The following is a 14,273-nucleotide window of genomic DNA, read 5'->3' on the forward strand; positions in this document are numbered from 1 at the left end:
CTATTCCATGGAATAAGACCCATCCTTGAGGAAGACAATTTTGTGGTCTCAGCCCTCCTATCCCAACTTCAGGAAAATGAAAAACCACTAACAGATTCTCTGGAGATATATGTACTGGGTGGTGGGTTCTGATGGGACAAAGTTGTTTGAAAATACTGGGAGCTTAGCAAGAAAGGACTTTATGTGCTAAACCAGCACATTAAGTTGTACCCAGAAATCTACTGGAAGCTAAAAGAAGCCCTGTTGTGACTTTTAGGAAGTCACAGTGACACAAATTTGGAAAACCTGTGATATCTGTATTCAGAACTTTACAAAAACCAAAACTCTTGCAATAGGGCATAGCTTGCATGCTGCACTTAATGCAGATTAAATATTGGCATTCTCTGGTGGGCTGCCTGCCCCAGTTTTATTAGATGGTGTTCTCTTTTAAAGTCTGAAGACGTGGACAATAACGAGACAGAATGAGTATGGAGAGAAAAGAGAATCTTTTTGGGTCCAGCCTACTGTAATCAAAAAGAATCAAACGGACTTACATGTGTTGGTTTCTTTAGTCTTGGCCATAAAAGTCTTTTAGAAAGCATGAATTAATTAAAATAGTTTTCACATGTTAGATTAAATGCAACTCCTTTGAGCCATATTGGATTATTTGCAAATGTCTGAAAATATATGCCTTTTAATAGTAAAAGGCAGCATGGCAAAAAAACAACATGAAGCAATAAAAATGTAACATTTTTATTGCATTAATAAATCTTTATTTCTGTTAAAGCAGTTGTAAGAGGCTAAGAATGCAAGCTTTGTTCTGATGCCTTTCTCCTCATATTTTCTTTCCAAAGTATCTTAAGTTTCTGGATCTGCTTTCTGAAAAGATGAACCTGGACAGCATAGCAGTGGAGATTGGATTTGACATGAGGTTGGATGCAGTGCTGGCTCGTGCAGAGCAGTTGACCAAGCTGGAAAGAGGCACACTGACTGACAATAAAATCATGGTCCGAAACCTGCAGAGGAAGGTAAGAAAAATATATAAACAGCAGAGGTATTAATGCTTGGTTCATTTTTTTACAATATTGTAATATCAAACTAGGGCTGGCATAGTATTCATTTAAGTCTCACTCAAGTCCCATCAAAGTAAGGAGAGGGGAAGAAGTAAGCTCTGCTTTTCCCTGGAGAAAGAATGGAACTAGATGGTAATAAATAAACAAATATTTACTATCACAGGTGACTTTTTTTTAAAATTTGGAAATGTAGGTAAAAGCTCAGAAAGAGCAACTTGAGAACAAAGAACTGCATGTGAAACTTTTGCGTCAGAAGATCGTCCAACTGGAAGAAGAGAAGCAAGTGCGCACAGCCCTGGCAGTAGAAAGGGATGAGGCCAATCTCACCCTCAGAAAGTTACAAAAGAAAATAGACAGATTGCAGAAGGAGCTTTCTTTGGCGAGAGAAACAAACACAGATCTGAAAGTTAAGCTTGCTGACACGAATGAACTGAAGGTGGGTAATAAAGCCAATAGTGCAGGCGTGTCAAACTGCTGGCCTGCGGGCCATATGTGTCACAACGAAACCGTGCCCACCCATTGTCGGCAATGGGGAAAAAGTCACGATACGTCACGCGATGTTCCAAGTTTGACATGCCTGCAATAGTGTGATTAAAACTATATTTAGAGGGCTATGGATAAAAGTGAATGGATTTGCATTTAACTTCATAATATCTGGAAATCTTTAAGATGAGACTGAACAGCCATTTGTCTGAAATGGTATAGGGTTTCCTGCCTGAGCAGGGGGTTAGACTAGATGACCTCCCTTCCACCACCACCACCATCATCATCATCATCATCATCATCATCATCATCATCATTATCATTGATCATCACACAGTCAGACTGGATTTGGCATTTTTGCCTACCTATCGAGTCCTTACTAAGGACCTGGGATAGGCAGATATGGATGTTTGATGGTATTATAGATATCGTCTCAGGATGGAAGAAGTTCCTAGTAAGGCCGCCTTTTGCAATTGACTAATGGTGAATTTTTCAATGCCAATGGTGTTCAAGTGGTGCTCCAGTTGTTTTGGGATTGCACCCAAGGTGCCTATTATTATTGGTACTACCCTTGCTTGCCTTTGCCACAATCTTTCTATTTCTATTTGTAGGTTTTTGTATTTTGTTATCTTCTCCAGTTCTTTCTCATCTATTCTGTTGTCTTCAGGCACTGCCACGTCCACTATCCAGACTTTTTTGTCTTTCTTATCGACAATTGTTAAGTCCGGGGTGTTATGTTGCAGGTGCTTGTTTGTTTGAATTCTGAAGTCCCAGAGCAGTTTAACTTTATCATTTTCTATGACTTTCTCTATTTTATGATCCCACCAGTTCTTGCTTACAGGCAAATGATATTTCTTGCAGATCTTTCAATGCACTATTGTTGCTACTTTGTTATGCCACTGTTTGTAATCAGTCTGTGTGATCTTCTTGCAGCAGCTTACCAGGTGGTCCACTGTTTCTTCAGCTTCTTTGCATAGGCGGCACTTACTGTCTTTTGCTGTCTTCTCAATTTTGACTTTGTATGCATTTGTCCTTAAGGCTTGGTCTTGTGCAGCCAGAATTAGTCCCTTTGTCTCTTTCTTCAACTTTCCTGCTCTTAGCCATTGCCAGGTCTTGTTATTATCTGCTTTCCCAGCTATTTTTTTTAATGTACTGGCCATGTAGTGCTTTGTCTTCCCATGCCTCTATTCTGTTCTTTCTTGGTCTCTCCAGTAGTCAGTAAGCCTTCCTGATTTACTAATTTCAGTGCATCTTCATCATTGTCCTTCAGATATTCTTCAAAAGCCATTTTTTCTTCTTCAACCATCTGATATACTTGTAGCATTCCATGTCCACCTATTTGCCTTGGTAGATAGAGTCTGTCAATGTCACTGCATGGATGAAGGGCATGATTCATTGTCATTATTTTTATGGTCTTCCTATCCATTGCTTTTAGTTCTGCTTGAGTCCAGTCCACTATTCCAGCGGTGTATCTAACGACTGGAATTGCCCAGGTATTGATTACCTCCATGATATTTCCTCCATTCAGTTTGGACTTTATGTTGTGTAGTGGGTTCGGGAGCGCAGGAAGGATGCCAAGATGATGAGTACAGCATAGCAGCTCTTTATTAGGTGAAGGGACTGTACTGGGGAATAGGGGCTACCTGTGCTCTTTATATACCTGGCCAGCACCTGGCCAGGTACTCAACCAACCAATCAGTTTGAACCTCTGTTTCCCGCCGAAATGCCTCCCGCCAAAACAGTTACAGTTCAATGCCTCCTAGTGGTGACTCTTATACACAGCTTTAGGTGTTGCAATAAAGTTTAATACATAACACCCCTTCCCCCTTAAGGATGAAACTATATATACAACAATGAACAACTATATATACAAACAATGAATGTACATTCATGACAACTGCTTCCCAATGGACCTAGCCACCCGGCTTCCTTATTTGCGCTCATAGTCCGTGAGGTACGCGGGCGGTCTATGGGGCCGAGATGAATGTCTTAGGGTTTCTTCCCCCTTGTGGGCTGGCACCTTACTCTGCGTGTCCTGGACGTCCAAGTTCTCCTGAACTGGAGAGTCAGCAGGTAAGCTTTGGCTGCCCGTTTCTGGTGGACGCACCCCATAGTCAGGCCCTGTGGCAGGGTTAGCCCTGCAGTCCTGGGACAGTTGCTGTCCAGGTTGATCGGGGTTCCCCTGGTCCTTCTCGGGTTCGGACGCAGTTGTTTGTTGGTGGTGCTGGTGGGCGGAATGTGAGCCAGCTTGTGTGCCAGCTTGGAAGCTCCATGAGGGGTAATTTTCCCCGTGGTCGCTTGTTGACCATTCTGGAACTCTTTTCCTTACTTGGTCTATGTGCCATCTGACCTGACAACCCCCCTCCACCCTTACTACGTAAGATAAGGGCCCAGTTTTGTCAACCACCACCCCCGAAATCCACAAGTGTCCTGGACTGTAGTTCCTGGCCCAAACCAAGTCACCCGTGTGTAGTTCTCTTGGGGTTTTAGGTTGTGTGGCCTCAGAAGCCACTGTCGGGGTGAAGCCTGTCCAGTTTGGTGATGAGGCATCTGTCCCAACGGAGCTCTGCAGGGCTCTTCCCCATGGCTGTGCATGGTGTGGTGTGCTATGATAATAGGAATTCTTCCAACCTGTGGTGCCAATCGCTGACAATAATGTGCCTGAGTGCGTCTTTGGTTGTTCTCACCATCCTTTCTCCTTGTCCGTTAGTCAACAGGTGGAATGGTGTGGATGTGATGTGTCTAAGCAAGTTTGCTCTCATGAAGGCCTGAAATTCAGCAGCGGTAAATTGAGCCCCATTATCTGATACCACAACGTCAGGCAGACCATGTGTGGCAAAAAGTCTCCTGAGCACTTGGATTGTTCTGGCCGTGGTCATATTTGGGACTGGCACTACCTCCAGCCATTTTGAGTGGCTGTCAACCACTATTAGGAAAAGCTGTCCTTGAAATAGACCAGCGTAGTCTATATGGACCCTGGACCAGGGTGTATGTGTTGCCTCCTATTTGTAGACAGGCGCTTGGGGCATCTCAGGTCTGGACCTTTGGCAAGTGTAGCATCCCTGTACTTGCTCTTCCACTGCCTTATCTAACCCTGGCCACCAAAGGTAGCTCCTTGCTAAAGCCTTCATGCGAACTATGCCAGGGTGCCCTTCATGTAGAGACTGCAGCACCCTATCCCTTAGTGTTGATGGTATAATAACCCTACTACCCCACAACAGGCATCCTTTGTGTGCGGATAATTCATGTTTCCTTACAAAATACGCTTGGAATTCTGGGCCTGGACTTTTATCCTGCCACCCTGTGAATACCCAAGACTGAACTCTGCTCAGGATTTTGTCTGAGGCTGTCTCCGCTGCAACGTCCTTTGCATGGAGAGGGCATTCCAGTAGCTCTTGGATTGCCAGTATCTGTGCAGCTGGCACCGGATCTGGTTCAATGTTTGCTAGGGGTAGCCTACTTAACCCATCAGCATGGCCCATTTCTTTCCCTGGCTTATGAATCAATTTAAATTTATAAGCTGATAGGAATATGGACCATCTGAGCATCCTAGGGGAGAGTATTTGAGGGGTTTGTTTGTCTGTGGTGAATAAGCCTAATAGAGGCTTATGGTCCGTAAACACTGTGAACTCCCTACCATATAGATAGTCGTGGAATTTTTTTGATCCTAGCCATTATTGCCAGGGCTTCCTTGTCTATCTGTGCATAGTTCCTTTCTGCCCCTGACAAGGTTCTGGAGTAGTAAGCTATGGGAACCTGTGTACCATTCCCCTCCAGATGGCTTAGCACTGCTTCCACTCTGTATGGTGAACCATCGCAAGCGATGCAGATAGGCTTTTTTTCTATGAAATGGGTGACTGTGGACTTGTTGGACCATAGAGCCTTTAGGTCCTGGAAGCTTTGGTCATGGACTTTGGTCCATTTCCATGCAGCTTTTTTATCCAAGAGTCTATGCAGGGGTTCTGCTATGGCTGCTTTGTGGGGTAGGAAGGAGTGGTAAAAATTTAATAATCCCAGAAAGGCTTGTAGTTCCACCTTGTTCTTGGGAGTGGGGGCCATCTTAATGGCCTTCACTTTGGATTCTGCAGGATGAATCCCACTGGCATCGATCCTGAACCCCAAAAATTCTGTGGATGTAACCCCTATGCTGCATTTGTCCCTTTTTAGTTTAAGATCTGCAGAGCGAAGCCTCTGTAAAACTGCCCTCAGTCTGTCTGCTAACACTTCCTCTGTTTTTCCAGCGATGAGGACATTGTCAAAAGAAGGGCATACACCTTGGATGCCCTTAAGTGTTCGCTCCATTACCTCCTGAAAAATCCCAGGTGCTACACTTACTCCAAACTGCAGGCAGTTAACTCTGAAGGCTCCCTTATGAGTTACTATAGTTTGTGCTGCTGCAGTCTCCATGGTAACTTGGCAGCTGCTGGTACGCCTGCGTGAGGTCTAGTTTAGCAAAGATGGCGCCGCCTTGGAGGGAAGCGAGAACGTGGCTGACCATGGGGACTGGGTAAGCATGCTGGTTTAGGGCCTTATTTAATATGCATTTATAATCGGCACAGATACGGATCTCCCCATTAGCTTTGAGGGGGGTGACTATCGGAGTCTCCCACTCTCCCCCATCTGTCAGCTGCAGGACCCCCTGTTCTACTAGTTTGTCTAGCTCTTTCTCAATTTTGTGCTTGAGTGCGAAGGGGACTCTCCTGGGCTTGATTCTAATCGGTAAGACACTGGGGTTTAATTTAAATGAAATGGGGGCCCCTGTGTACCTCCCCAGATTACTATCAAATACGTCTGCGAACTCTTTGCAGACAGATTCGATGTTGTTCCCCTGCAATCTGTGGATGCCAGAAATTATGATGCCTAATGCCTCAAACCAGTCCAACCCGACTAAACTGGTCCTACGGCCCTCGACTACGATAACATCCAAGTGCCCCTGAAACCTCTTAAACCGCACGGAAAGGGTGGCCTCCCCCTTAACTTTTAGTGGGGCATTTTGGAAGTTGGTTAACATGATGCTGGAGGGCCTCAATTTAACCCACTGCTTGCTCCGGCTGCAAACAAGTTTAATGTCTCTTCGGAAATAATCAAGACTGCAGAGCCAGAGTCTAGCTCCATTTTACAAGGAATGTCTTGTAAATGGACTTCCAATTTAAGTTTGGCTTTAAGCAGCCGGTGGGCCCCGGTTTGGCAGATGGCCCTCCGGCTTTCAAAAAACCCCATGCTTGTCAAGCTCCGGGCCCTGGTACCTTTCCCGACGAACTCTCCGACTGTTGCTTGGGTAGGCCCTCTCGGAAACGGCTATGGCAGGCCGATGCGATGTGGCCCACTTTTCTACAGGCCCGACACGTGGCCGACCGGACCTTGCAGTTCGCCCACGCATGGTTGCCTCCGCATTTCGGGGAGGGAGCTGCCTTTGGCTGGCTCTCCCTGCGCTCGCATCGTCGATCCCGTTGTTCCATTTTCTGCTGGATCAGGTTGATGTAGGGTTCTTCCCTGTCTGTGTGCTTGCCATACGTAGCGCCTTTGTTGTGCATGGCTTCCTCTGGGCTGCTGGGCATGGGAGTCTGTACCGCTTGCACTGCACCTCCGGCCGCCTCATCGGCCAAGATCTCATCTTGAGCGTCTTGGAGAGTTATATCGGGCCTTGCGAAAAGTCTCTGTTGCAGACGCTTGTCTCTTAGGCCGCACACCAGCCTGTCCTGAAGTCTCTCGTCCAGGTTGGAGAACTGGCAGAGGCGGGTGGCATGTCGCAAGGCTGTGATGAACTCTGATGCAGATTCGCCCGGCTGTTGCACCCTCTGGTCAGACTGGAACCATCAGGTCAGCGTGGACATTCGGGGCTTGAAATGCCCATTCAGCTTTGTCATGAGGTCCCTGTAGGAGACGGTTTCAATTGGCGTCGGTGCGAATAGGCTTTCGGCCAAGTTGAATGTGGCTGGCCTGCTTATGCAAAGCAGAGTCACCACTTTTAGGCCGTCCTTGGCGATTTGGTTTGCCCAGAGATAGTTCTCGACTTGCCCCAGGTGTGATGGCCACCGTTCGGGATGGGGGATGTCGAACTCCCTGGGCTGACCGACCTTCGGCATCTTCTTCTTGTTCTTGGATCCTGCTCTGCCAACTCAGATGGTTAATTCTGAGTATGTGAGGCCGCTAGCGTGGTGACTAGCTGGCCATAGAAGGGGGGGAAAAAGATGCCTCTTTCCTCCAGCACGCGAAGCCATCCCCTCATGAGTTCAGCTCTTTAATGCGAAGCAGGATCCCATCCTCGTCGCCACTGTTGTGTAGTGGGTTCTGGAGTGCAGGAAGGATGCCAAGACGATGAGTACAGCATAGCAGCTCTTTATTAGGTGAAGGGACTGTACTGGGGAATAGGGGCTACCTGTGCTCTTTATATACCTGGCCAGCACCTGGCCAGGTACTCAACCAACCAATCGGTTTGAACCTCTGTTTCCCGCCGAAATGCTTCCTGCCAAAACAGTTACAGTTCAACGCCTCCTGGTGGTGACTCTTATAGGTGTTGCAATAAAGCTTAATACATAACACTTTAAAGATCTTCTTCACTCTCTTGATGTATTCACCTCTAATCTGTTTCTTGACTTCAGTGTGCTTGATGTTGTCAGCTTGAAGGATAACCAAGTATTTGTAGTAATCTTCCTTATCCAGACTTTTAATGTTGTCATCGTCATCATCATCATCACCATCACCATCATCATCTATGTCTAACCTGTCCATGCCAATTTCTCCACAGTAGAAAGCAATTTTGAACTGATTAGCCACGTGCCTTCTTCAAGAGCCTGAAATTTAGGACATAGCCCATACTTGACACAACTTCCAGTGTGCACCTCTCCTCCTGCAAGTGAACCTTATTTGGATAGTTGAGGCTCAGGGAAAAGTGAAATGCTTCTTGGCATCTTATATGATATTTCTCTTAGACCACTTCCATGTTTTCTTCTTTGGAATTTGTGTTCAGATCAAAGCACTGGAGCAAGACAAAACCATAGAAGAACTAAGCAAATCCCAAGAGAAACTGGAAAAGATGAAGACCAAAGCTGAGAAGCAATTAACCTCTTTTCAGTGTGAGTTACATGTTAGAGAACGTGCAGCAAAGGAAGATAAAGAAAAGGCTAAACACTTGCTGGAGTCTGTGACTACAGAAGCAATAGCACTTAAATCAACTCTTGAAGAAGTCATGAAAAGAGAGAAACAGGTATGTGCCACCTTTATCCATTCATCAGTCTAGATATTTGCCCACTCACAGAGCAGCTAACAATCTATTAAAAGGAATAATAAATATTCTAGAATAATTAAAACAACACCTTGCATTCAGGGTGATTCATATACCGCACAATCATGTCCCTGAAGATAAGCTCACTAATTATCTTGATCCACTACTTGAGGGAATAACCAGCCCTACGAAACAATGATATGGTTGTGGGGGTGGTGGTCACCTGAATCTTGATGGGTTAGCTGTTCCATAGGGCAGGGCCTGTTCAATAGAAAGGATTCAGAGCATGTCTGCCCTGTCAAGGATAGGCAGAGGTAATTGGAGATAGGTAATCCTTGTAGATAACATGGCTTTGTGCCATGAAGGACTTTAAGGGTAATAGCCAACATCTTGAATTGGATCCCAAAATCCCCTGGGGCCAATGCAGCTCACAAATACATCCTAGTAGTTGGTGTTACTGTGCCATGTACGCTCATAGCCATTCACAGTACTACATTATGCACCACCTGTAAGAAATGGCCTTCATTGGCAGCTCCATGTAGAACAATAACTGCAGTAATTCTGATGGAAAGTGTGCCAGTTTGGGTTTTGAAGCAATTTTATATGTTCTCTTTCAATTGAAAAGAGCAAGGAAGAGGATATAGGCAATAAGAGCCTCATCTAATTATTACATGTGAGAATGCTAGCATGTAGCACCAGTTACCTGGGGAACAAGTGAGGCTATATGTACAGTTGCCTTGAAAAGAATACGAATCATTGCATTCCCAAAAGCATTAGTGCAACCCATAGGATTCATTGGCATGTCAGAAGGTTAAAGAAATCTGCAGTGAAACCATTATGGTTGATATAAGGAGCTTCATGGGACTTTTCCTTACGCGGGACTCTCCAGGAACCACAGAGAAATGTGAATGGAACATCACCTACAGGTTTTTGAGCGTATTTCAAGATGTTTAATTAAGACACAGAAATAAAATGTTGCAGTCCAGTGATCTTTTCCACTACCGATATTGACCAAATCACAGCTTCTATTATTCTGGGTCAGCTTTGTGCTATGGGGTCAGCTGTGTCTTGTTGTTTGGAGACTCGTGCAAGTAAGAATTACTGAGAAGTTCTGTATATCTCTCCCTACCTCTGTTGTGTGGTCTCAAGACTATATTGAAAAAGTCCTTATTTTAAGCAAAACAAAGAACTAGGGCACGGAGAGTGTTTTTCTCTTAAATCTTCTCTTATTTTGCCATTATTGCACAATCTAATTTAGGCCCAATATGTTTTTGAAATTTCATCCTAAAGGGGAGGACCCACAAATCCACAATAGGTGTCCTCATTACCACTTTCCCAAGAGAAATGTTTTCTGGGGACAATGCAGAATGATCAAATGAGAACCTTTGAGCCACAAATGCCCACTTATGGAACAGACGTGCCTGATGATCTGTGTGAATGTAACTGTAATGTTTATAGGTAGAGTTTTATTTCATAATGCCACATGAACTTACTTTTCAAAACTTGCCTTTCTTTCAAAAACAAAAATATTGCAATCTGTTCCATCAAATGTCATCTATTTTAATAGCGCAAGACCAAAGAACAAACAATAATTGTAAGCATTTGGCATGTGACCTTTCAAACACATTGAACCACAAACAAAGGTCTGAACGTATTTTAAGATAATTCAGATCATGCAGTGAGGTGTGTAATATTAAATATGTGACTGCAATGCAAATTACACAGAACTTTAAATTTTCCTCTCTATTTTGATTTTTTTTTGTTGAAAAATCACAGTATGCTCCAGTGTTTGCCACAAAACAATTACGCTCAGCTTTCTTCCTGTGTTAATTCCTGTAGATAAGTATATTAAATTGAACATTTATCCATTTATCTACCTGATGTCGCTCTGACTTTAATGAAGATATTAAATCTAAGCCCAGGCACCAGAACTTCAGACAGGAGAAGGAGAATGTGCTTCTCCTGGGTGACATTCTTCCATTTTTTTTTTTACAAAGTGTCGTGAAGAAGGGTTCCAAAACATTTACTGATTGATTTGTTGAATTTATGTTGGTTGCTTTTTAGCATATAAAACTGAAAACCAGCATTGAAGTACAAAATATAATAATTTAAAGATTTCAGCAACATTAACACTTAGGGTTTTTTAATTTTTATTCTCTTGGGTAGCTATTTTTGAGAAAATAATTTCTTTTTACAGATGAGTAAATATATATATATGAGCCAGTTTGATATAGTGGTTTAGGCACCAGGCTAGAAACCTGGAAACCATGAGTTCTAGTTCCATCTTGGGCACAAAGCCAGCTGGATGACCTTGGTCCAATCACTCTCTCTCTCTCTCTGGCTTAAGAAGGAAGCAAGGGCAAAATCTTGCCAAGAAAATTGCTAGGATTAGTTCAGGCAGTTATCAGGAGTCAACAATGATTGGGAGGTATAGAAATAAATAGCAACTACAGGTAATCTACAACCACAATTGAGCCAAAAATTTCTGTTGCTAAGTGAGACAGTTGTGAAATGAATTTTTACCCACGTTATGACTGTTCTTGCCCCAGCTGTTAAGTGAATCACTGCAGTTAAGTTAGTAAGACGGTTGTTAAGTGAAGCTGGTTTCTCCATTGACTTTGTTTATCAAAAGGTTGCAAAAAGGGATCACGGGACACTGTGAGCGTCATAAATACGGATCACTTGCCAAGCCTCTGAAATTTGATCATGTGACCATGGGGATGCTGCAATGGTCGTAAGTGTGAAAACCGGGCATTAGTCACTTTTTTCAGTGCCATTTTAACTTCAAATGGTCACTAAATGAACTGTTGTAAGTCAAGGACTACCTGTATATTGCTGTGAAACTCAGAGTGCATCACCTACAGAGGCACTAGGTTTGTTAAGAATATGCCACATAATTACGACACATACTGGGGCGTTTAGATTAGGTTTCACTAGTTAGGCTTCAATTCCTGTAATGTAGAGAATTCTCAAGAGACAAAGAAAATCATTATTTTGGCTCTGTGGTGAGTTCAGCGTAGTTACAGGTTGGTGACACCACTCAAGACGCTCATCTGCTAGCCACTCCTGACATCTTTCCAGATTGCAGGAATATCTAGAGGAATTTCAGAGGCAGGTTGCTATAAACTGGCATGTTGGTTTGGGAGAAGACATGCTATATAATTCATCTTATTTGTTTTCCTTTGCTCCCGCAGCTGGCAGATTTCCGAACAGTCATTTCTCGCCTGTTGGGTCTCGATATCGCCACTGTGGCTCTTCCTGACTATGAAATAGTAACTCGTCTTGAGGGGTTGATCCATTCTCATCAGCATCATTGCTCTCCTTGTGCCTGTTTCAAATGTCAGTGAGAGAAGACGGACTCTCACAAGGTCTCCATTGGGTGCCTCCATTTTTTCTACAAATAATAGTTAAAACAGCGGAGGTCCAGTAGGACGTTCCAAAAGTTAACATTTTATTAAGAGTTAAAATATTGCCTACTCTGAGGAAAAAGAACATTAAGAAGTACCAATGGAGTATCTTAATAAACAATTTATATAGAATTGGGTGAACAGCTTCTGCTCTCAGCATCAAAAACTCTCTATCCTGAGAGTGGATGGGCAGAAAAAGGAAAATCTCCTGTGAACAGATCTTTCCTGATGCAACAGATCCTCCTAGGATACAAGCTTACAGTATGTGTCAGTGCATTTGCAAAACGAGAGACAACAAGTAATTGGCAAGTAATTGACAACTTACAAAACAGATGTTCCCATGTCTGCAGTTTCCCCCCCCCCTGTATATAAAATATGTCTGTTTTTAGTCTGTGACATTGTATAGGAAGTTCATAAGAACATCAGTCCATTTTTATGTGTTTATAATAGTGGTTTAAATATTGCAAGAGTTCTTTAAAATCGCATCCAATTTTAGCATGTCAAAGAATTACTAAAATCTGAAGAAGAGTGTTAGGCTAGAACATTCCATATGGGAAATTTCAGTGCTTAAACTAAATGGAAGAAATATCACATTGGTACCATTTAATTAAATAAGATTAGCACTTGGACAGCTAAAATTAAAATAACTGTTTTAAAATTTAAAACATCCATTTTGGCTGCAGCCCCATGGTCCATGAAATACTTTCCACAGGGTCCTCAGATTTCTTGAATCTTAGCTTCTAAGAGCAGAGAAATGTTCATTTTAAAGGAGAAACCTCACACCACAAGCTTCCTATATGAAATAATAGCAATATCCACATTCAGTATTTCTCCAATGTCAGGATTTGCCAAGACAGGCTGTGAATTAGTAGTATTCCTAGCCATTTCATGCTCCACCATGACAGAATTAGTGAGAATTATGTTACTCCTTAAATAAACTTTGTTCATTTCTCTCTTTTTGGGAACAATAGAAAAAAAGTTGAAGACAAAGAAAAATCAATACAGGAAGGGACATGGTGGCAGTTCTTCCTTGTTTAAATACATAGATGCTTTGAATTTCTAGCAACCTACCAAATTAACAAAGACTTAGTAATATTACAGGATCAGAGATTTAGAAATGACCATTCATCACACTTCAGCTGCCATAACTCAGCATCAGGCAGATTTAGAAGATCAAAGTTTGAATACTTTGCTAATTTAAGAAATCTGGAATCTACTATTCTGAACTAAGTCACCTTTAGTAATTTAAATAAATGCTTTGAAAATGTTTGCCCAACTCAGGGGTGTCAAACTGCTGGCACGTGGGCTGGATGTGTCATGCCGAAACCGCGCCCACCCCATTGCCCGGCAATGGAAAAAAAGTCGCGATATGTCATGACATGTAACATGATGTTGCGAGTTTGACACCCCTGGCCTAAATCAAGTCTCTTCTAGTATTTTTTTGGTAGAAAAGCTGAAGCAATAACATTTGGATAACGGCTGTCATTTATAATAGCAGTTGCAGTGTGCATTTTTAAAAATAAACCTATAGATTTGAATGAGAATAAATCATTGCTGGATAGAATTTTGGGGATCAATTTCTTTCATTTCCTTTGGACTCCTCCTGAAACAGTCCCTTCTGGTTACATGTAAAGTAGAGAGTAATTGAGTTGTATATTCATTTTCTAAAAGAATATCTAAATGTCTGTTTAAAGTTTCACATGTCTGACATGTTGAACAGGTAATAGAATGTCAGATCAGTAGGAAACACAGACGGCAACCAAAAGAGCTACTCAATTTCCTGTGAAATATTCGAATGGCTTATAAGATACCTTTCAATTGCAGGGAAGAGTGTCTTGTCACTAATAATGGCATAAACCTGCCAGATCCCCCTGGCAATTCCACCTTTCCATCCCTTCTACCTGATTTTTTGATCTGTGAGTATGGCTATTTCCCCAGGTCAAAGCATTATGTACTGGCATATTAATACCTGTTCTTTGCCCCTTCATCTGTAATCTCAAGGGGACAGAATGAAAGACCCATTTTTCCCCTTGATTTAGTTTTTAAATAAGTGACACTTATTTTGTAATGTAACCATCAGTATCAAACAAGGCAGTTATGGAATAG

The 14,273-nt window shown here is 42.8% G+C and overlaps 1 protein-coding gene across 1 annotated transcript in view; it reads left to right on the top strand.

Annotated features, from left to right (window-relative positions):
* The window catches only part of CCDC170 (coiled-coil domain containing 170), a 63,014-nt gene extending 49,289 nt beyond the window's left edge, over positions 1–13,725 (top strand). Inside the window, exons 8-11 of the mRNA XM_081313304.1 lie at positions 834–1,007; positions 1,246–1,488; positions 8,506–8,742; positions 11,955–13,725. Coding sequence (XP_081169430.1) covers positions 834–1,007; positions 1,246–1,488; positions 8,506–8,742; positions 11,955–12,107 — 807 coding nt within the window. The 3' untranslated portion in view covers positions 12,108–13,725. The remainder of the gene's footprint in view (positions 1–833; positions 1,008–1,245; positions 1,489–8,505; positions 8,743–11,954) is intronic.
* The last annotated feature ends 548 nt before the right edge of the window (positions 13,726–14,273 follow it).

The sequence above is a fragment of the Vipera berus genome, assembly GCF_964194415.1.
Source record: "Vipera berus genome assembly, chromosome: 1".
Taxonomy (NCBI): Eukaryota; Metazoa; Chordata; class Lepidosauria; order Squamata; family Viperidae; genus Vipera; species Vipera berus.